The sequence below is a fragment of the Lepisma saccharinum genome, chromosome 1, assembly GCF_977018435.1.
Source record: "Lepisma saccharinum chromosome 1, izLepSacc3.1, whole genome shotgun sequence".
In the NCBI taxonomy this organism is placed as follows: domain Eukaryota; kingdom Metazoa; phylum Arthropoda; class Insecta; order Zygentoma; family Lepismatidae; genus Lepisma; species Lepisma saccharinum.
Window position 1 is genome coordinate 114,259,344 of NC_139229.1, and position 25,607 is coordinate 114,284,950.

At 37.8% G+C, this 25,607-nt stretch overlaps 1 protein-coding gene across 9 annotated transcripts in view; it reads right to left on the reverse strand.

Moving 5' to 3' along the window:
- The window catches only part of LOC145999525 (uncharacterized), a 156,446-nt gene that overhangs the window by 52,679 nt on the left and 78,160 nt on the right, over positions 1-25,607 (reverse strand). For 5 of the 9 annotated variants that reach the window (XM_083136552.1, XM_083136506.1, XM_083136569.1 and 2 more), the window contains one exon: positions 580-680. The exons of 1 other annotated variant lie outside the window; for it this stretch is intronic. In XM_083136552.1, coding sequence (XP_082992678.1) covers positions 580-627 — 48 coding nt within the window. In that variant the 5' untranslated portion in view covers positions 628-680. Of the gene's footprint in view, positions 1-579; positions 681-10,184; positions 10,284-16,671; positions 16,969-25,607 lie in introns of those variants that run through there. 3 more of the 9 variants (XM_083136525.1, XM_083136534.1, XM_083136543.1) reach the window with 3 other exon arrangements.

Consider the following 25,607-nt stretch of genomic DNA (forward strand, 5'->3'; position numbering starts at 1 on the left):
AGTGAGGAAGAACACGAAACTTTAGACCAACAGAAAGGTGCACAGTGGGATTTGAAGAGCCACTCCAAGTAGACATAAAAAGACTAAGGCAGACAAGACATGCTGCACAAGCCTGCATTTGAATGGTTGCTTTGATGATTTGATGTGAAATCTCTAAAGGAACGACAAATTTACCACAAGTTTATCTGATGAGGGTGAAGGAATGTTTTGGGGGGATTCGATGGCAAATTTGGTGCCAAAATGATACGTTGTTACAAAAAAATTGAAGGAGGGAAAGTCAACAAATCACCGAATCCATCAAAAGCAAAAACACTCATACCATGTTCAAACATAAGAACTGCCAGATGCTGGAACCATTACCAAAACTTATGACATATCGCCTTATATTAATATTTTAATTTTCACCAGTTCTATAAGGATAATTCTCACCAGAGCTGTATGCATGCATCTGTCTTTAACTTATACATGCTTCACTCATGTTCACATACCCATGCAACCAAAGCTTAGGTTAAAAGTACACATGCAAACAGAAACAACTAAAAGCAATGACTATGCATATGCACATTCCCATCACCATACCTGCTTAGAAAGCATGCGCTGTGCACGCAAGCTGCGAGTCCGCTCCATCTTGGGACTGCTTGGAGCACTGTTAGAACCGTTGTGAACCACTATACTGGGGACTGAGAACAGAAATGAAACAGTTCAGACAAGTTAGTAGAACAGAAGAAAGCTTGAAGAACAATTTACCTAAAAGCCAAGTGAAGAACTAAGTGCGAAGTCCTATTGTATCTGTATCTAATATACAACAGCAACAAACCATTCACCAATAACTAACACTTCTTAAATTACATACTAACTATATTTAAAAATAATGTGCCAGGCTCTAGAAGTATTCTACAATATATTACTGTTATGCAGATAATACTGTTGCACAGCACATTAGCTGCACACATGCCAACATGTGATTTTAGAGAGTACATTTCTATAAATGGAAGATACTATGATCAACATTTCCTGTGGTGAAGAAAATTGTTTTTCATATTGTATTAGTTTCCAGAAGATCTAATGCAGATGAAAAAAAGTAGTTACAAGTTTTATTCTCCAATTTAAAGTTAAAACTTACCCAATATTACAGGGAATGAAAATTAACATGGAGCATTTCTCTCTCTTTTACTTATAAAGGGTTTTTCATAAAGTGCGCAGTTTTTAAATCACTTGTCATTTTTTGTTTGAAGGTTGGCAACACTGTTCTTATCATTCTCTGATCACTCCGATTATTACTTGAGCAACTTGTTGGCATTTGTTCAGTTTAGTTGCTACGGAGCGGTTCACTATCGAGCAACGCATCCTTATCTTGAAAACACATTACAGACAGTTCGTAATCTTCGCGCGATCTTCGGACGTAACAATGATCCCACTGCAATAACAGTTAGGAGGTTGGTGAAGAAATTCGAGATATCCAGGTCAGTTGCAACCATAAATTCGCCTGGGCGAAAACTTAAGTCATCGCACAGATGAAAACATTGCAGTAGTGCAAGACAGTGTGAATGTTAGCCCCGCGAAGTCACCTCGCAGTCGTTCACAACAGTTGGGGATATCAGTATCCTCAGTGCAACGAATACTGAAAGAAGACCTTCATATGCATCCTTACAAGGTTCAGTTGACGCAAGAGATCAAAGCAACCGATCATGCGAAACGAATAAATATGCCATATGGACATATGCCAGACATAATTTTTCACTTTTAAATCGCATACGGGCATATGCTGGACACTTTTCACTTTTCAATTATTAAATCGTAGTGAATGTGTAAAATATTAAAAATAAAAATGTCATGCAATTTTGACTGAGTTATTGCATTTTCAAAAACTGCACTTTATGAAACACCCTTTATAACAGTGTAAGGCTTCCTGAAAATAATGATAAAAATAAACATTTGAAAACAATATTCCACCAATGTGATGACAGCAAGTTCTGTGCATACAATTAACCTTAGATTGCTGGCTGACAATTCAGCACCATTTTTGTAAAATATTTATAGACCCCTACAATGGCATAGTGGTAACATTGTTGCCTTCCAATCAAGGGGTCCTAGGTTCAATACCTGGTGGAGGCAGTCATTCCGATTCAACTATACACTGTAGGTTCTATGCTGCCTTTAAAAAAATCTGAAATATTTACATACAGATGGTCAAGATTATCTTAATTTATGTCACTTGGATGAATAAAAACATTTGAGTGTTCATTATAAAAGTGTGATACAACATTACATTCTAACACACATGATTTGGACAAATTCACTCAGTCATTTGCTACATGCAGGTAATTGATTCGTTGTCAATTACACAGTGCTCAAATTAGAGTTTTGCACACAAGATATTTGCTCATTTGCCAGTTAACATTAAAGTTCAACAGGTTTTGTTCACTTTTTTATGGAGAAGAATTAAATATGCAAAAGGATTCTTAACAAAAGTAAAATTTACTGAATCCAGAGATAAAATTTTCAAAAGAAATATTAGGCGTATGTTCAATTAGAATTGGGTGTCTACAGCTTAGCAATAACTAAGTCTTACAACTTCAACATTTGCACTGTTACAACTTACAATTCTGGCCTATGCAAAATGTGACAGATTGGACAACAAGGTTTTTCTTTTCCCTGGTATACTGAAAAATATCTGTGCGCCATTTCTTGCACTTAAAATAACACAGTGAAAATTTCTAGTTTCTCATATCAAGTAATAACAGTCTTGACAGTAGCAATCTTGCAAAGTTTTATTTTAGACATCTGTTGAACTGCTGTCATATTGTTAATACACCACTCTTCTTTTGTGCATTCATAATGACAGAACATTTTATTCTATAGCTAACAGGTGCAAATTACCAGAACTATCAACCAAATGTGTCAAGTCTCATTTCTATATCTTCATGCGAGAACCAGAGGAACGTAACTCCATAAATGCAGTTTTCAGTTTTGTTTAAATAATTTCCTCTGAAGAGCTCTATTTGGAGTTCGATCAACATATCTCCACTTCTAATCCTTGGCACTTACTTAAGGTGGAGTCACCTATCTCCAATTTACAGACTCCTTTTAAGAGTCTGACATATTCCCAATACATTATTTCCCCTCTCCTGTAAATTTGATAAATTGAAGTTATGTCCCTGTGGTTCTCACATGAAATAGAACCTGTGTTGTACTTCTGTGATGTACAGTTACAATGCAACTATGAGAGTTTTAGATCTTTCTGGACAATCTGTATATGTATCTTTGCTACTCTGATATTTCATGTTTCAGGCAGTGATTACGGGTGGTACATTGGATATATCTGGCATACCTTTAGTTAAGTGCAAACTTCCCACAACTCGAGACAGAGCATAGGGCCTGCACAGCAGATGCCCAAAATCAAATCTCGATAAATAAACCTTATATATATGTACAGTATGGCCGGAAAAGAAGTATACCGAAAGTTACCAACTGCGTACAATGTTGCAACTTCCGGCCTTACTGTATATATACATTGAATGTATTCATATTTATATAGTCTGACGAAGAATCTCTATGTATCTTTCACCAAGTCATCCTTTAATCTTGGATTAAATTTGATTACTTAATTATGTTGCGAATATTTTTGTGGATTATTACAACATAGGCAGAATATAGGGTTTACAACCTTGTGTATGCAAGAATAAAAATGGTTACTAGTTCATCGTGTTTTCTACTATTATTAAGCAAGTAGAATCAAAAGAACTATAACAATTTAGTGGATATTGAAGATAAGGATATCCTTTGACATGTTTATTAGTCTCTATGGCTGAGAATCTACATCGCATATATACGAGGGGGTGCTGGTAATTTCTTAGCCTTACCCCCTTCATGTCGTATTTTCATGAATTTGGTCTTAAATTGCAGCTTAATGTCTGTATATCGTTGGTAGAGAAAATTATATTTGTACGTCTAATGTTTTTTCTTTATTTCAGATGTGACAAAGATGGCAGCACCTGAAGCAACATTTACAGTGAAAGACCATAGAGTGGTGATAAAGTTTTTATTCCTGCAGAGAAAGTCCGGCAAGGAGATACATGACACGTTGGTACAGACTTTGGGGGACCATGCCCCTGCATATGCCACTGTTAAGAACTGGGTAGCTAAATTTAAAACCGGCCATTTCAGCACAGATGATGAGCCACACACAGGAAGGCCAGCATGTGTGGTTGTTCCGGAAGTAATTGATGCTGTGCATGATCTAATTCTTCAAGATCGGCGAATTTCCACTAAAATCATTGCTGAGTCTATGAACATCTCCCGTGAAAGAGTTGGTGTTATTATCCACGACCATCTAGGTATGAGTAAGGTTTCAGCAAAGTGGATCCCGAAACTTTTGAACGCTGATCAGCACCGTGACAGGGTGAGGACATCCAAAGTGATTCTTGATTATTTTCAAAAGGATGCGTCCACATTTTTGTCTCGATTGGTGACTGAGGATGAGACCTGGATCTACCTCTATGATCCTGAAACAAAAGAACAGTCAAAGGCATGGACCCACTCTGAGTCACCACGCCCAAAGAAGACCCGTGTGCAAAAGACGGCAGCCAAGGTGATGGCCAGTGTTTTTTGGGACAAAGACGGTGTACTGCTAATTGACTTTTTGGAAAAGGGTGCAACTATTACAGGGGCATATTATTCATCACTTCTTGATAATTTGAAGCAGACAATTAAGTCCAAACGACGCGGAAAATTGACAAATGGAATTCTGAATTGCACGACAATGCCTCTCCACACACTGCAGGCATTACCCAGCAAAAATTAAAGGATTTGAAGTTCACAGTTTTGGAACACCCTGCCTATTCACCAGATCTGGCCAACTCTGACTACTTCCTATTTCCAAATCAAGAAATTTCTGAAGGGGGTCAGATTTGGGTCACTTTCTGAGGCACAGGATGCTGTACGTACGTGGTTTGCGGACCAACCAAAAGATTTTTTTTGGGGGGGGGGGTTACAACAACTGGAGAAAAGACTTAGGAAGTGTGTTCACCTCAGAGGGGATTATGTTGAATAAAAAAAATTGATTCCCATCTCTGTCTCATTTGTTTCTTGCAAAGGCTAAGAAATTACCAGCACCCCCTCGTATTATGGGAAATTAACCTTTAAAGTCCCGTGGCGCTTATGCGATTTTTACCACTGTCCTAGGCCATTTAAACGAGTTTTGAAAGGTTTAGCAAAACTCGTTATAGTTTCCTCCCTATGGCAGATAATTTAGTGAAACAAGGAACATTTTACTAAGAATAAAATGTACTTTGAGATAGAAAAGATGTAGTGTTGCTATCTGTATGTATTTGTTATTATTTGTGGCTTCAAATGTGAAAATTGAAAAAATGAAAAGACAAAATTTTGCCCCTCCCTGTTGAGACATGGGACAGGAACAAATTCTATGTCTTATTTGCAACCACAACCACACGTCTACATTATAATTCAATATTTATTTTGTTCCTAATGCCTTTTGCCATCCGAAGAAAAAATGAAAAAGAAAGTAAGTGCATGAGTTATTTTCGACAAGGGTTGGCAACATGCACAATGAAGTGCAAGAGTAATTTTTAACAAGGGTTGGCAACACGTTGCTGTCGATGCAAATCGACTCTTGGTTTCAAGTTCCACGCACTTCGAGTCATGAACATAGAAAATGAGCAGGGTTGCAAGGCGAAGAAAAAAGATTCTGTTCCATCGGTCAACGTATGACGGACCGCGACTGTGGCCAAAAATGCCATCGGTCAGCACATGACAGATCAGGATTAAAAGGTTAATATCCAATAATCACTGTTTTCATGACTAAGTACATTAAATATCAATGCCACCATGTAATATTATTTGCACTTGAAAATACACCACCATACAGCTAAAACTAGCATAATGATTAGTAGCAAAACTACATCACTTTGTTTCTACTACCCATATTCAGAACTGTACTGTTTCATACAAGAACACTTCAAAAAGCACAAGACAGTAAAATAACTCAATGGTTGATATAGGTATGGGAATGGGAATGTTATTTACCAGGGTTCTGAAGGATTGGTTACAAATAATAATCATTAAAAGAACACACACACACACACCAACCATCTATACCTTTGTTTGTGTATTTGCGCATGTATTTTTATGTGCACGCATCATATGTCTTATTGTTATTTAACGAAGTTAACAAGTTCAGTTGCACAGTGGTTCGGATCACACAAATTTGTTTTTTTCTTTAACCAAATTTAAGTTTTCTATTATGAACAACTGCAGGCAACTTTCCTTACCTCTAATTTATATTCTTTGTTTTCTATTATGCACAACTGCAGGCAACTTTCCTTACATCTAATTTATATTCTCTCTTTTGTTTTTACTACAGCTAGCAAAATCTCACCTAACGTAATTGTTATGTTCTCAACGTCTAGGCATATATATACACAATCCACATTTAACGGTTAAGATTACCACAAACAGGTCATTGCACCTTCCAATACTCCATTCATACAACAAAAATAAAAGATTGTTAGTATCACAACTCGTTATGATAGAGTATGGTCATGTATCTTCAGATCCTGCATACATGAAGTATATTGTTTCTTCTGTTAAAGCTACATACTGAAGTTTTACTATTATGACAAAAGCACCAAAAATACAATTAATCTACTGCAATTTATGATGTACATCCCTACCAATTACAATTAGAACTTTCTTTTCATTGGCACACACATACAGATGCTGATATGCTTCCATGTAGATGAGATTGCAAGGGCACGGTACGAAGCAGGCACAGCACAGACACGTGAAAGTTTCACCACTGAAGCAGTAGTATGTGTTGTGTCTTCTAGAAACGCAGTCATGTTGGTTAAGTGTAATGGCACCGAAAGTGAAGCGCTTCTGGAAATGCTACATTGTAGCACTTTCCGATGCAAAGCAGTCATGTTGGTCGAAGTGTAATGGCGCCGAAAGTGAATCAGTTTTGGGAAGGCTACATTGCAGCACTTTCCGATGCACTTCAGTTGTTCCAGCATAGTTAAACAGTGGCACGAACATGGATTTGTTGTTGGACGCTCCACTGTGAATGCCATAGTGAGACCAGACTAGTTCACCAATGAAGCCACATCCGAAACGGATACCAGTGAAGCTAACACCACTTGTGTTGCGCAGCATTAAGACATTGACGGCATCGGAGAATCTACAGACACAGCGTGCTATGGCCAGTTGGTTCTGTGTGTCCCAACCAACCATCCACCATGCCATTCACCAAAAGTTACATCTCAATTACGTACAGACATGTCAATGCAAAAGGACGAAGCAATTTTGTTCGTCAGTGCACCGAAAGTTATCCACGTGGTTTCATGGTTGTGGCTAGCTTTTGTTACAGGGGAAAACTGAAGCTACGTCACATTGCCAATAATGTGAAAATCAATGCTGTGTATTACCAGGAACATGTTTTGACTGATAATTACAACAATGAAATACCAACTGTGTGGAGCTGCATTAGGACAAGGTGTCGAGTCACACCGCCAAATCATCGTAGGGAATTTTACAGACGGATGAAAGCTACTTCCCCGAGATTTGTGTTATTCCCTTCTCAGACATCCCCGTGAAGAGTCCCGATGCCAGCCCCAGGTACTACTGTGCATTTGCCTTTCTTCTTGTAAGGTGCGCACGATTTCCGGCCTCTGGAAAGCGGCCCAAAAAGAGTGGAATAATATACCCTTTGTACACCTGCAACGAGGTCTTCTCCAGTGGAAACTGCACTTGTCGGGCAATTGTTAAAAGAGTGCTGGTCGTCACATCGAACACAACTGGTGGTGGAAAGGCAGTCTGTCATAGGTGCGTGAACACTACAAAGTCATTTATATGGAAACGTATCGGCCTCTGCTTGTGTAGACTAACATGCGATCAGAAACAAAAGGTTGATTCCCCCTGCTCTGGAAATCAGTTCTAGTACCTACAAATATTCTTCAAGGTAAGGATTATAAAAGGACTGCCACCATACTCAAAAGCATTTTATTGTGTACATATATCCAAATTTACAAAGAACCAATAGTTACGCACATAGTAAGTTCACTGCAACATTGTAATATACTGAAAGGTTTGAAATTGACCTTATAAGATATTTTTTTTTTTAAATATTGTAAATACGTTCGTTACAGTTATCACAATTCTATTATTTAGAAGAGTAATAAATTAGAAAGGAATAATTTGTTTACTAAGAAATTAGATATAATTCCAGTACAATTTTATAATTTGCTAAAAATAGCATAAAACAACAAATACAATAAATATAAAAACTGAAGAATTCAAATAAGTAATTCAAACTGGAATTTGTATTTATGTAAAATCTGATCAAAATATGCTGGGAATGTGTGAATGCAGTTGGTCATCACATTGAACAACTCTTATAACAGAGGTCAGTACTTGTTATGCAATGTAAATACAATTTTCTGCATGCTAAAGATATGTGCGTAAAAATAAGTGGGATGTCACGGGTCAAAAATGTAGTCATCCACGCCATGCCTTGCCATTCTGCAGTCACGGGCTACCTTGGCCAGGAGTCAAAAGATTGCACGGTAGTTTCTGTATTACATTATGTGTAGGTATGAGGAATTTAGTGTTGTTAAGGAAACTTCACAAGCCATAAAATTACTATGATTTATACTGCTGTCTGGAAGGCAAAATGAATTGTAAAAAACAAAGGTGTAATAAACCAAGCAAGAATGTCTTGCAGTACAGAGTGTAAATTGTATTTCAATAAATCCATAACAATATTGAATTTCACATGAACTATATTTCGTACAAAGTATGCTCACTTGTATTTCTGGTTGTATTAACTGACTACACAGACTTATTATTCCATCATAATACATTACCCTCACATTTGTATTTAATTTCTTTGCATTTATAGTACATATCCGGAAATTTTGCAACAAGGAAATTTCAATGTACACAAAGATTACTGAAGCATGTTTTTGAATAGTTTAAAAAATATTATTTTGTTTGCTGTTATCAGTATCTCTTTGGTTTCCTGTTTGTGTCTCCCTTACTTTAATTGACCCAAGCTCTATTTTTTAAATGAACATTCTTTAATCAGAATTTTAACCCAATAATTTTAAAACATTTTAAAAGTTTTAATAAGTTCATAATTAATACTTTTGAAAATTCTTAAATCCTGACATTATATATTTACACAAACTCATTCACTCTCTTCTGGTAACTTATTAGATTGTTGCCAGTCTCCTATGGTATGTATACAAGATAATGCAAAGTCAACTGTCACACATCTTACACTGTATTCTCTTTCTATCATACACACACACATCCATACAAACCATAAATGAACACACAATTACTTGTAGAACAGTTTTCAAAATTCACATGAAAAAATATAAGGCCATTAAGCAGACACACTTCAAAGAACATAAAAGGATAAAAAATAAACTGTCATGCATTTTAGTGTTCCAGTTTTTTTCTTATGTCTGATCATTTGTATAAGAAAAAATGTTCAATAAGTACATCTTAGATGGACAAAGCCATAATACATATAAGTATTGACCTCTGTAAAATTCCTTTGAAAGAAATTCTACTTGATAAGTCTCATGCTAAAAAAAACACATCCAAGTATTAAAATTCATGCTTGTCTATGGAAAATAAGATAACTTGTATATACATCAATAGATAACCTGTCACATATTTTTAGTAAACTTATTGCAGAAATAAATTACAGGAACATGAATTCATGCTAATTAAAGTTTTGAAGAATCTTGAAGATAATTTGCCAAAAGCACTTTCTGTAATGTCTTCAATACATAGTAGTTGATCAACACACACCATCAACTATGATATTTAAACCACTAAATTTTACAGCTTTCCGATAAATTATATTAAACAAGTGGAACAATGTAAATGACTTTATAAATAATAAAAATCGCTATGGCTAAATATGAAGAAATATTTACAAAAATAGAGGGAATGACAAAGATTACGAACAATTCAGAATTGTGAACGAGAGAAATATTTATTTATTCAAGAGTTCAGGCGGTATTTACTTAAGAGAAGGAGGGGCTTTACTGTGCCAAGAAGGGTCCACTACTCTAAACACTGTGCAGGAGTGCAACAAAAATTGTTAATTGCAATGGTAGGAGGGGAAAATACTGTACACAATATACAATACTCACTTTCTAATTTGGCCATGTCTGACATTAGGGACACTACAATGTTGTACAGGTTAATTCTGCATTCTGCCTACTGAGGTCAGGACTGTCTGTTCCTGGAAGCTATTCATAAGAATAAAATCAATTGTGTTGTAATTCACATGGCGCTGTATGCTAAAATGACTACAAAAATTCTTCTTATTATTTCTAAACATGCTACTAGAACCAGAATGCAGGGTCAACTCTAAATATACATTTTGGCCTCTAATGAAGAATCCTGAAGCAAGCAAAGTCAAGCAATATGAGCAAGAATCTATTTAAAGAAAATCATTTTTAAAAAAAGAGTGGTATCAGACTTTCAGAGAAATTACTGTGCATTATTCGAGATAAACCATAATCTATGTAGAATTCATTTTTGACATGTAATGTGACTCTGTTATCATGCAAGTGTTCTAATAATTTAGCTGTCAGTGTTCCACAAATGAAATAAATAATATTTCACCTCCCTTATAAAAAGTTGCTGCCTTATGTGCAGAAATACTAGTATAACTGACATGCATATAGGGAAGAAGGGTTGAGAAGCAACTATTTTCTTCCTAATTATTAGTGCCTATTAAGTGTTAAAGAGTATTTCAGGCAAACCTGCCACTTTACAAAATCTTCAATAAGATGCAAAAAAAGTTTATTATTATGAATACCATTTGCAATGTATGCTGAGGAGAGCTAGTAGAGGAAAATGAATAAAAAAGAAAAGAACATTCATTAAACAAACTGTTAAGTACATGGAAACAAAAGTAAAAAAAAAAAAAAATAGCTGTGACATCATTAGAATTCTACATGTATATGAGAAGAATGTAAGCTAATCCTACCCTGACAGGACTTAGCAAGGGTCATTGAGAAGCTACTTGTATACAGAGATTTAGAATGTTTGAGTCAAGGAAGCCACAGAAAACCACGAGTCAAGTGCAGTAGGAGCACAGAGTTTAGTTCAGTTTGATGCAACAAAAATTCACTGGTTGAATTTTTCACCACACTATGCGAATACTTTGAATAAAACTTCAGAATAGTTCAAGTGCAACCCTGTAATTCCGTTCAATTGATGTTTTTAAACACAATATGAATCCACACTTCTCTAAATGTTATCCACAACTTAGTAGATGGTTATCAAAGTTACAACACACACACACACACACATATATATATATATATATATATATATACACACACCCACACACATTGACATTTTAAGTTTTACATGGAAGTATCCCTCTAGTAAATGCTGCTCTGAAATTCATGAATCACATTGGAGAACTACAATGACACTACTTGAAAATTACAACAATTACACTATTTGAAAAATGAAATGGCAATAACATCACATACATGATTACAGTTACCACTTATAATTTATTTCCTTTCAGCTTTTATACACAACAAATACAACTGCATAAACTAAATTATATACAGTAATTCTATTATTACTATTTTAAGACTATCATCTGTAAATTTAACTACATGTACTACAACACAAGTCTTGTTACCATTTTATTCTTGGCCCATGGTGTGTAATGAACTTCATCTAAAAACTAATTTTCTGAAATGATTATTCTGCAGTCAAAGTGTAAGAAGATACTTTACCTATACCTTAAAAAAATACATTTGCAAGTATTTCACAACTCGTTACATAATCCAGCCAGTTTCAAAACACTATTTATTATAAAAATGCCATTATGGATTCTCTCTCTCTCTCCTTTATATTGAACCAAAGAACTTTTGATTATTGAGTCAATGAGAATGGATGATGAACTTATGTTACATAGTAACAAAGACAAAATATTCACATTCTTTCATAGCTCCACAGCTTGAAAATGGCATATTATACAACTATTATTATATCCATTTCATGAACGTGTGGAACACACAACATAAATGGAAAGATTTCCAAAATAAAACACACTCTCACTCTCTCTCTCTCTCTCACACACACACACACTTAAACACAATTAAAGTTTGCTTACTACGGAATGAATATAAAGGGAGGTTAGAAAAATATTACCTGCAATAAATTGGAAATTGATGTAGTCAGGATGCAGAAGGTTTTGCCATGAAGTTTCAAGTACGGAGTTCATTTCATATGCTTTTCTGGGACAATGTTTTGGTCAATAGTAAAGATACACACCACACCATTATGCATTTTATAGAAACCACTTTGCGTTAAATTTAAGATGAACTATTAAATTAGAAACATAGTAATTCTATACTCAGACACGAGATGTATAAAAAGCATAATTACTTTCCAAAAGCATAACAATGTCAAAACTATTCATCAATCTCACCCCATCCAAATTTGCTAGTTAAAATTCAGACTATTTGCTATTTCATTTGTATTAGTTTAGAATTTGCAGTACTTTAGCATTATTTCATATTATGCTATGGATATACTTCTCAGATTTTAATATTGTATTTTTGTAAAAATCACAAAGTTAGGGATGGATGGATGATGATATGAAATAAAAGGAAAATACATACAATTTGACTGGCTCACGTAGAGTCTGGTTAGTAGTTGAACCAACATTCAGAGCTGAACACTCAACTTGTTCAGTCTCTGAGGTGGTCCTAGATATTTACATACTATATGCAAGACATATTTAAGAAAGAGAAACTATACATCAATGATTAATTTCTAAAGAAGTGTTTACATTTTGAAAATATTTTAGGCGTGTATTACACCACAAAACTTCCGCTGAGTTAACACAATACAGTGGAACCCCGATTTCACGTTCCCGGATTTTACACTTTCCAGCATTGTACATTCAATGTTGATGGTCCCAGGACAGGATTTTACATTTCCCCTCATTTTTTAAAGTTTTCTCAGCTTGGCCCCCTGAAAAACATAAAATCGAGGATCCACTGTATTTGTTTCTGAGGTAGGAGTAGATGGCTGATTGATGCTGTCAATTTTTAGCTCTCAACTGCTGCACACAAATGATTTAAGATGTTTAATATCCCATTATACCGTGCGTCCATTTCGATCTGCAGCCGAGAGATCGGGAGAAGCGTGGCGGGCGGCGCTGGCGGAGATGCCGACATTTGCAGCCTGTAATGCTCGCTTATTTTTACGGACATATCCAGACATTTATATAAATATTGCAAAACGAGCACTAACCTGGGTTATAATTCATCATCTGTAATTCATCCAAGTTCTGCAATTATATACACAAAAAAATACGCTTTAGAAGTGACGATAAGAGTCACAGATAATAAAACATTTTAATCATAGTTTTGACCAGCAACGTCCTGCTTAAGTTTATATCCTTGAAAGAGTTTTGTGTCGATGGGGATCGTTTGGAGGTTTTGAATGTGCAACACTGTATCAAGATTACGCTGCCGACGAAACCATTAAAAGTCAATGGTTTTCGTGAGCTTCCTCGATGAACTCGATGAAATTGAGGCAGCGTTAGAAAGTTATCCAAACAAACCTCTATGCCGTGTTTCACAGGAGATGGGGAGTGTCAAAATCATCAGCACATACAGCCACTAAGCTACTAAAATTAAAACCATACTCTTATAACACAGGTTAGTGCTCGTTTTGCAATATTTATATAAATGTCTTCATATGTCCATAAAAATAAGCGGGCATTTCAGGCCGCAAATGTCGGCATCTCCGCCAGCGCCGCCCGCCACGCTTCTCCCGATCTCTCGGCTGCAGATCGAAATGGACGCACGGTACTACAATATCTTATTTCTTCAGTTCTCGATATATCATTGAATCTGCAGTAGTCTCCAAACAATCAAAAGGCATAGAAAGATATGATTGTTGACAGGATCAGATACTTTTGTTGTAAGCATTCTATGGCTTTCATTACATCAAATTGCATGTTTGTTGCTTTACTAGCTTTATATGGACGGGTTAAAGTTACAGTGGTGTAAATCACTTTTTTTAAAAAAAAAAAATACTTCGACACAGAAACCAGATCTATATAAGTCAATCTGTTAACAGAAAACGTGAAGTAAATCAGAGATTCATTCAACTGTCAACAGATGACAGTTTAAGGTCTAGTGATAAAGGAAACAGCTGTTGTGTTGATCAGCAAAGTGCTGGGAGTCAGACTTTTTTTATTTTTAAGAAAGTGACTTACACCACTGTAACTTTAACCCGTCCATATATTGAAGGTCCGACGTGTATGATTATTGACTTAATATTGTTTGATTCCTACATATAAACGGACACTGAGATTATTTGTATTGCATTGTGTTAGTATCAGGTACATCTTTCAGGGTGTAAAGTTTGATGTTTATATTTTCAGTAGTTTCTGAATACTCTGTATGTATCGATTGTTCACTAGAACAGTCTAATGGGAGACTCAATCGAGAATAAAACAATCTAATTCGTATTCTGGAAATACTTCAGTTCAGCAAATTTCAGGTTTATAGCTCGAATAGTTCCGGAGATATTGCAACGTAAAAAAAATATCGATTGTTCCGCTCCCATAGACAGATGGACGAGAAAATCGATATAGTTTGTCTTGCATTCAACTAACATTTGCTAAGTCCTAACGTTCACCAAGTTTCATCGTTCTACAGTTCCCGAAATCGATACGTCAAAAGGACATTGATTGTTGCTTATCACAGCCAGACGGACTGGTATAACCTGTGATGCATTTAGCCATTATTTGATAGGTCTAGTAGAGCACCAAATTTTGCCTTTGTAGCTGCCGTAGTTTTTCTGAGATACTGCTAGGTGGCATGGATGGACATGCCGGCACGTCAATTATTTTTCAGTCGACCTAAAAAAAGGGGGGGGGGAGGGTTGAGTCACACATAAGTATGCTGCGCTCTGAATGAATAACTAATGAGGTAAGAAACGTCAACAATGATTAAACGGATGCTGGACAAAATAGTTTGATCGCTTGCCATCACGCGGTTTCGTGGAAGTAATCAACCGATTATCGTTGGGCGACATTCGTGTAACACAGGTTGTTCACGAAGAACAAACATATGCTGATGTCAAACTTACAACATTGCTGAACTCGAAACTATTCTGAGGTACATTTACGTGCTACATTTGTAGATTCCAAAAAAAAAAAAAATAATAAAAAAAAAAATGCCCGACCCTGTGGCCGAGCGGTTAGCACATCGCGCTGCGACGCCAAGGGTCCCGGGTTCGAATCCTGGTCGGGCTTGGTTGTTTGTGAATGTCCATTCATCAATTTCATCCTTTCATCACTCATCCTCATCTTCGCAAATTAGCCAAGAGGCACAAAACGCGAAGTAAAATAAACTAAATCAATCAATCAATCAATCCAAAAAAATAATGCAAGGCATCTGCAGTCAATTGCAATTTTCATTCCCTTTCAAGCACCGGAGTTTGATCAAGGTCAAATTCATCAATTTACGTATGTTCTTCTATCCCTGTTCTTTCCAGTCACTTTTTTTTACTTATCTAGGTTAATCGCGTTGTTGAAGTATGATGAATTTATTTAAAAACAACAACATCCAGGATTCAAACACACTTCCTCAGACTTCGTATTGTGCTGTTACCTATTCTGCAACGGTGGCTGGAACCTCACAAAAAATTGGGAGAAAAAAGGCTATTAAATGTAGTAGTGAAGGTAAATTTCTATACGTATATATGGCTTTGTGAGTTTATTGTTATACAGTTTTATCAATTTCAGCAATTGCAACATATTTCTTACGAAAACAGATATACAGGAGACGCATCGTAAGCACGCTCACGATGAGGATCAGATTTATGAGAAAATGGGCACGTGGCTAGGTGGCAAACATTTGGAAAACAGTACCAGAAAGCATCGAAAGTTGCTTATTTACATAACGCTTTTTAAAGATAGCACCATGCCAAAAAGTCACACAAGGGTGAAGGTAGGGCTCCACACATTATTGATCTCGGCCATGGGGGGGAGGGGATGTGATCACCACGCTCTAGCCGTTTTTAAACACTGGCTTGTCTCCAGACATCTTGCTGATGAGGGATTACGTGAGCACAACCCGGGCATCCTTTGTCGCAGCCAGACGCCTTACCGACTGGACTACTGCTAAGGCGCAAAGCACCCTCAATCCAGACCTGTTTACACGGCAGTGTATCACTTTAGTAATGGTGTTGAATCTGTCGATACTAGGAGTGATGATATGAAATTACTGCAGTAGATACATAATGTGAAATCATAATCTCTTGGCTGTGGTCACTTTGTATTGGTTATTTAGCGCAGTTTTTCTGCTACTTTGACTAATCGCGACAATGAGGTGAGCAAATGAAAATGATGAAAGAACACACTGCTCACGCCTGGACTCGATCCTGGAACAGTCGGTGGTAAGTTTGCGCACCAAAAGCGCTGTGCATTAGATTAATACCAAATAAAAACAGAATTAGTTCCGACTTCAAAGCAAGAAAGAAAAACTGAAGCACACGAATGCGAAAAAACGAAATGAAAAGGGTGGGGAAAGCTTCAAACTCCCACTCTAAACCTAATGATTTGTTATCACACCAACCCACCTTCTCTATCCGGTTGCAGCATGGCCCAGGCTCGATTGGACGGTATTTTCCCCTCCTTTGTCTGCTTGACGACTCGTATGCAGCACACAACAGCTTATTAGCACCACACATACGCCTACCTGGCGCACATGAGGCTACGTTCGGCCCCTTCCGACACGAAGACGAGACTGCTAGTCCTCTCCATTGTCGCCAGTACTAGACAACAATACCAACGGCAACAACGAATTCACTACCGCACGTAAGTGTGCTACCGTCAGCAACAAACATGGTACGGCAACATCCTAGAACCGGGCTGAAAGAGGGGCTGTATCTAGGGCACTGGGTAGAGTGCGCCCGACAGCTGCTGGCACGACCTGGTAAAAATTGGCATCACGGCACGGCTTGGCTAACCGATCAATACTTAGGGCTTGCAAGCTCGCGCTGCAACTTCGCACGAACTGCCAGGTGTATGGAGCCATCCGTATGACATTGGCCTTGCTCCGTTGGTGGGGAAAAAAGCGGGAAATATGCAGACATTAATGAAGTGTGCTTGCACACGCAAAAGTTAAACATGGGTGTCGACGCTACATGAGTGTTTGACCACTTTCTTGTTAAAATAACTTGGTTCTTCCACGTTTATATGAGATCTCGATCAGATCACGGCATGTTTAAATTCTTGTACCTGAAAATCTACTGTATGCAATGCTGAATTTTCACCGACAATTTAATACGAAAGAAATGAAAGCTTTGTTTCCAACTAACGGATGGTTATACCGCTAGCTTAACGAGTGCGCCTGCATTGAAACTATCTGCCCCATAGCCGGTATAGGGGAGAATAAGGCGATGGTGTCGCTAGAGGATTTCACATCGAACGCAGGCTTGTGCGGCCTGTGTCGCTTCCGTGTGAATTCTCCCTAAGGGGCACCCTTATGTCAACCTCTTTTGCACGTAGTACAATCTGAACTGAATTTGCATTTTGCAGACTAACGAGTTTCTGGTGTCTTGGTTCACAGCCAGAATAATCCTTTGTCGGGCTTGTGATGTGTCATGTCTACGTCTATCAAAATCATTTTTAATAAATGAAAATTACTTCCAAAACAATTGCGAGGATCATGACCGAGCCCTTTACAAACAAACGAAAATGATACCCATGTCTGAAGGCGGAAATCTAAAATAAAAAGCGGGAATCTCAGTTTTAATTAAATTCTGAAAATTCTACGTGTCTTTAAAGCCGAACAATTAAAAAATATATATTACTATTTCGTTGTTGATTGAATTGATTGCTTGAGTTGTTTTAAGTCGGATCCAAACGACTGTGCCATGTGCCTCCACCGGGTATCGAACCCAGAACTCCTCGATTACAAGGCGGCGACGCTACCACTACTATTTCGTTGTTTCCTGGACACCATCAAGAAGAGGTTAGTTGGAGAGTCCTAAAGAGGAAATTGGAGATGCCACTGTAAATCCTCATTTTAAATGTGATACTTTCAACTACAGACAACCGAGGACGGTCACGAGTTCTAGGTACATCAGCTGCTTCATCTGATTCTCGAAATAACACTGCAAACCATACAAAATTCTATTTATTGTTCTGAAAAGCCAACACACGTGGAAAAAAATTCAGACCTAGTCCCTAAGTATAGGAAAGCACCCCCCACCCCTACTTCAAAATAACAGTATAGCCAGAGCACGGTATCGCATGATAGGAAACAATTGTTGAAGGTGGTGACAGTTGCTTATTGTTTGTGTGCTCGCCACCACTGTTAATGTTCTCAAACTTTTTGAAGTACTCCCGTACAAAGTGGAACGGATCTGTGGAAATTTTGCATAATTCTGATTTGATTAAGATCGGTGAAAAATAGCCATACTCGGAAACAAAAGGCACATCACAAAGGCAATGGGGTTTAATGAAAATGCTATAGTAAGGCATGCGCCAGCCATGTCACTACACAGTGATGGCGCCTGGGAAAAGTGACGGGAGGGGGGGGGGGCAGGAGGGCGACAAAATATTGTTGAGGGAGCAGTCACATCAAAACGCCCGAAAACACTATATATATAAATAAATTAATACTTATAATAAAAATAATCATTATATGTCTGGTGCTTTGTGTTTATCCTTTATTCAGAGTGGACGTTTACTGCCTACATCTACTTCTTGATTACGAGCTTTTCTCCATATCATTCGCTTTAATAAAGGCATTACTTCCTTTTTTTTTAATTCGTGGGAACTTCCGCAAGTTGCGTCATTTCTAGTGGCCTATTTCAGTATTGGAAGACATTTATAATTTTATAATTCACCGTCTTTCTTGAGATATAACTTGATTATTTATATCAGTAGTTTCAAGATAATATAAATGACGAAAAAACAAACGTTTCGAATAGTTTAATTTTCTTGCAAAATAAACATGACGTTGGAAGAAATTAATCTTCTTAAGTATTGGAAACAACGAAAGTGACTTACAAGGGAGGTTATCTGAGTGTCCTCCTCCGATTTCCATGAAACTTGGCAGGTGTATAGAGGGGTCCAAAGGAAGTAATACGTGTTTTTTTTTATTTCGGCTAAAAAAACGATTTTAGGGGGCAACCCCCCTCCCTCAAATGTCAAGATGAGAAATTAAGTGGGGATCTATCTGACCCCTGTGTCCCCCTCCGATTTCCATGAAACTTGGCAGGTGTATAGAGGGGCCCAAAGGAAGAAATACATGTATTTTTTTGTTTCGCCTAAAAAACTGTTCTAGGGGGCAAAACCCCCTCTCAAATGTCAAGATGAGAAAAAATTGAAGTGGGGATCTTACCCCGAAACCACGTAAATATGGCATAGGAATAACACGTACGTATAATTGGAACACATTCAGCACAGAACTGTAGGATTGTCGGTACCAAACGCAAGTGCTATCGTGAAGGACGATGGCGGTTGAAGTTCTGTGCTAATAGCAATGGCAGATGCACAAGTGGGACACTTGAGATATGAAGTGCATATCACTGGCAAACACAGTTATGTGCTGTGTGTGTTCCAATTATATGTGCGTGTTCTTCCTATTCCATATTTACGTGGTTTCGGGGTTAGATCCCCACTTCAATTTGTCCTCATCTTGACATTTGAGGGGGGGGGGAGGTTGCACCCAAAAACAGTTTCGCTGAAACACAAAAACACGTATTTCTTCCTTTGGGCCCCTCTATACACCTGCCAACTTTCATGGAAATCGGAGGGGGACAGATAACCTCCCTTGTTAGTGAAGTGCAATTCTCATGTAGGAGAATTCTGCTGTATGTGCTTTGGAGAACACATTGCCCACCTTCGGTATGTACAAGACTTGACATCATCTTCTCAATAGCAAGTACAGCCAAATGAGGCATACAGCATCCTGTTTCGAGCAAGGCTTTTCAAAAGTTTCAAACACGAAACAAAAGTTTCACACGCTGCATGGGAAACTGGAATTGTTACAGTACACAACTAGAGTGTGAACCTTCTAAAATGCCAATTATACTTTCGTAGGATTTCGAAGAAATCCATTAGGACTACTTTCGTTCCATCTTCGTAACGCTGAAGAGTTTTGGGGCTTAATCTGCGTTTCACCTTTCAGGGAAATGTTATCACAGGAATAATAATTTGAAAAAAGGTTAGTTATCTCATAATTCAAGAAATATTCTGACCCTGGTGCACCTCACTCTACCACTCCAAAGAATTTTTGTGCTACACAATTACAGGCACCTATAGAGTTCTTGGGAAGAAGTTCTTCGATTTTGATATGTTCGACAAAAAGCGAACCTGCATCTAATGATTGAAGAACGGCCAATCCTAAAAAGCGTTCCTTTACCTGCCCGCGATACAAATATCTGTCCTGTTCCTTTCTCGCAATGTCTCTTGTTTCACCTGACATCAGTGCGAATACTTTCGCCTCTTCCACTTCCTGGCTTATTTTCCAGAGAATAAGTGTGGCCATTACGCAGACAAATTTGTTTTGAATCGAATTTTGAGTGTAATTTGCATTTTAATGTTTAAGTTCAATGCATTACCGAATAATGTAATTTTGAAATTAACTTCATCGAAGAAATTCCCTTTGTTAAGGTTTGCCTCAGACTCATCTCGAAAATCAAGTTCGTGAATAGTAAGAAACCGCGATGCATCCACAACGTTCGATACCCGGTGGAGGCACTTTAGACTAGATCCAGTCCCTATTAGCCTTATTGTGCATAAAGTGGACTTAAAACACCAAATCAACCAAATCTTGAATCACCTTTGAATGTCTTTTACTAATACGCGTTGTCACTAACGACCCACGATTAAAATAATTTACCCGTACTACAGATGATGTTTTGTGGTTCTCAGAATGTTCGTGATGCTTTAAAACTATCCACATTCAACGCTTTTTTCCAGTTCTTAAAACTGGTTCAAGTTAGGTTAATCGCGACGATTACTGGACATAAATGAATGAAAAATCGCCTATGCCCAGATGGGTGCTGGAATCTTGGAACGAAAGTCACACACACACATATATACTAAACAAATTAATATTTGTTAGTCAAGTTGGTATTAAAAGTAGGAAAAGTTGTATCATGGAGACGTAACCACTTAGAAAAGGTGAAAATCGGCACACTCTTAGAACTGGGGCGGACGGGGGAGCGAAGTGTCTGACTGGGGATGACCCCCTGCACCCCCTCTGGCGTCGTCACTGTACTACATGGTCTGAGAGTGGACAGCGATTTGCTGTAAGAAAGCCAAGACGTCGAAGGTTAGTTAACAAGGATCTTAAAGAAATAGGTTGTTAAAACGGAACCTACAGAAATAAATTGTAACGACGAGGACTGAACTGAGTTGGCCTCACTCCAATCATGAGGTTTTGTTTAACAGCAATGAACCTTCGGCTTCCCGAGAGCATGCTCGGTCCGAGGGGCATTGTTTGCAAACAGTATTTTTTTTTTTGGGGGGGGGGGGGAATTAAAATATTGGACTAAGTTTAAAGTCTACATTATAAATTCTATCTAAATTAATGTGGATAGTTAGTGATTCGGGTTGTGTATTTATAATCCCATGTATTCAACTACAAGAAAAATGAAACTGCATTTTGGATTGGACACAATGAACTTTTGATACGCCCTGCGTAGAAACGTTCAAAAGTTAATAATAATATGTTTGATTAATATCATTCCAAAATGAACACCAATTTTTAAATTTTGTACGTTGTTTCCTGGTCTTGTAATCTACAGAGGAAAGAACCATGTTTTTGTATTTTCAGCAGTGCAGGTATGACGCAAAAAATCGTGTGCGTTGGACGCTTGACATTTTCCGCTAAAATACCAGCAGCTAGTTCATTAGCTTCTCCCTTCGTGACCTTTCTTTAGTAGTTAAGCTGCAGAACTTTTCCATCAAGACTTAGGCACAACATCTGTGCATGTCTGGGTTACTTCTGGAGCTCTCTGAACATTATTTTGTTTGAAGATTTTGCTCGGAAATCGCAAATGCGTTCCTGCATTACTTTATGAACGGGTATTATGATTGAAAAAGTGATTTCTGGAATTTTTAATTACATTTATCTTACTAAATCATAATTATATGTACCTCCGGATTTACGTATTTTATTAATGAACATTAAACGTTACATGTTAAGAACTCCATTCCCTTTTGGTATTAATGTACAAAATTTTACATTACAGGCTTATGTTTTGTACACGAGAATTCGTTTCACAAGATCAAAATGCCTGCAGTGCTCCGGTAGATAGAGGTCTTGACTGCCATTCAGGAGACACTGGTAAGATTCTCAGGAATGTTTCCAACAGTGTCCCTGCAAAAAGCGGAATTGGGAATCACCCATCCTCTAATCAACGGGTACCTAGGGTCAATCCGAGGGATTGGGGGGGGGGGGGTAAGTTGGCCGGCGCATGGTGCTGATGGATCACCTTCTCCATGATTCTAGATCTAGAATGTGTGACACCCCTGGCTCGGGTTAAAAGCCAGGTTGATTCGCTTTTAACCTGGCTGATAACCCGAGAACACTTGTTCGAATCACGTCGCCAGGAAAGTTGCAACACAAATCTATTGAGGTGCAAGCGAGATAACAAATACGAATTTTACAAGCCTTTAGTAACTTGATTATTATTGATCAAATATAACAGAAATGGATCTCTGAACAGCATATACATCGGTTTAGAATACAGTGTATTTTGTGTAGACGATACCTGCTACTAAGAAAAGAAGGGAAAACAACGGAAGCTGGGTTATTGAACGGCGTTGGGTTTATACGTAACTTGCTCGGGAATTCCTTGGCTCCACTTTGGCAGGGTCTGCCAAATGGCCTCTGATTTACGAAAAATGCGTTCCTTGAACGCGCGGTGTCGCCGCACTTGCCTTACGCAAGTGCGTATGCTCAACGATATTCTTTTCTACAATTCTGCTGCCGGCGGGTAACGGTAAAAGTATTGACACTTTACGGACGGATTCTACCCATCATTAAAATAAATAAAAAATAAATGCTTAGGCACAACACAGTGTCAAATACAATACGATGTCTGGGAAAACCAAAGCTTGCTACAGAAACAAATCTAATATCATTCATCCAATTTCGCCTAAGGTGCCAAACAATGAATATCATATTGTTACACAAGAAGCTCACACATTCGGAAAGATGGTTAAAAATTATGTGGCATGTCGAACTACAATAAGAAATAATACAAATTAGAGAAAAAATAAAAATAATGGGATTTCTGAAGTTATGAGAAATTCGGCGTTGTTATCGAAATACTGAAATCCTCATAATTAATATCCCTTTACCTACGACTACTGTGCATGACATAATTTTCTTCCATTTTAGTTATTTGTGTCGAGATTTTAGCGCGCGTTTCAATGATTCCATGACGTTAAGTTTCTCCCGACTGTACTATTCTTACTGCACAATGGTTATGACGTGGATCTACTGTTAAGTGATCCAGATAAAAACGCATATATGCGTCAGAACTTGAACTATTTGCATCCGTCTATGAAAAAAAGGGCTTGGCAAGACGAAGTCTCTCAATACAACGTTCAACTCGTAGATAGCCACGAAACGAGTTTCTCATCCGAAGCAGTCGAAGCGCAAAACTATATTAAAAATGTTCTATTTTCAAGCATACGATGAGTTGTAAAAGGGCCTTGGGGGACACACCAAAAATAAGTGTAGGAAGAGACAGAACTCTTTAGAGCATTTTGTATGTGTGGTCTAGTCATCAGACATTAAAATGTTAACTACCACGGTAGGTTGTGAAGACAGGTTGCGGTTGGCCTTATGACTAATAAATACAATGCTAATAGGTTTGTATTCCATTGCAACTTGGTAGACGGTTGTCAGCTGCAAATGTAAAATTAACTAAGGTGAAAACTGCACTCTGAACTATAACCATGGCCTTTGGAACACCAGCCCAACTAGAATAAGGTTAATGCCTAGTGTCATTTATATGTGCAGGCACTATGTTTATAAAAGTAACAATGCGGTAGCTTTCCTGGTTTCAGCGTCATGAGTTTGACTGAAAACGCAGCCCGTACAACGACCACCTCATCTCCAGTTGCTGTTTCAATTAGAGCCCAGAAAGCTCCAATTCACATCACGGAAATTTAATTTCTGTTAAACCCCCGAATTAAGATAGGGTTAATATTGTTTTAAATTTCACATAAAGGGCTCGTACTAGTGCCCTGCACATTAACAATGATATACTGCCAACAGTTGATGAAGAAGAAATACAAAAGCTTGTGTACCGTTATGATTCGTACTTGACTTGTGGTGGGGACGCTGAGTATAAAGTACCCAACTTTCGACAATAACTGAAAATAGATTTTGTTTTCTATTTATACTAGAGTGGAGTCGTACTGGTTTGAAGGTTGCAATTAGCCTTCGTGCTCTCCCGCTTTGCGACCTTAACTTGCTACAGCACAATGTAAGGGTCCTGCTTGCCTTCTCACGTAACACGTTTCCACAACATTCCCAGAGGTAGAATCCGACCTGAATGAGCCGTACGTGGCATGGATTTAAATAGTTTTCACGCTCGGTGTTGCAGAAGCAGAGAGGCGGCAGGCTGCAGTAACACGGAAGGAAATAAGTCACGCACATTTCAATATTCTCTGGGTGGGTAATTCAAAATTAAATTAAAATCACAATTGTGAGACCGCGTTTTATGCAGCGATATATATTTGGAAGGACAGGAAGAGGTGAAAGTTGTGAATTTTGTGATCACGTAAATTTCAAGCAATTTGGCTGAAATCTGGATGGATATCTTGACGGGCTGGAAAGGTATTGCATTTGAGGAAAATAGAACGAAACGTTGGCGAAAACCCAATATTCCCTACGATATACCGATGTGAACATTTTTTAAGTCCCTGTCGAGAATACATTTTCGGAAAGGTAAATAAGTAAAATTGCAGTAATGTTATTGCCAGTGATTTTTTTTTTCTGGGAAGAAAGGTTCCGGTACTCTTCAAGTTGGTTTCCTCTAGGGGTGGCCAAACTGATCCGGATCCAACGTTCTGGTTCCAGATTCCGAACCCAGAGATGCTGGTCAAAGTTTTACAGCTTAATTCTTCCAAAGAGAGAGCTTACACAAATTAAGAAGAATGCAGAAGAAATATCATTACACTGATACGAACTCTGAAGTTCTACCACGGGCAGAGAGTCTCTGCAACGTCACACTTATTAATAATTCACTTTTTTTTGTCTTACACTATCCCAATGTTATTTCTACGGTTGAAAATAAACAATTACAGTTTCGGTGGGTGTTATATTTATCATTGCGAATAAAAATGGCTATCACGTTTTTCTGGTTAAATGATTTCTTTAGAAATGGTACTGTTATAATTCTTTATATTTTAACTCTATCTGGCCCAGTGCCTTCAGTACTGAATGGAAGCGCAAAACACAAGAACTTGCTTAAAACACTGTCACGAGTGGTGGAAGGTGATTAGTATTTTTTGGAGTGCAACTTTTACAATATCC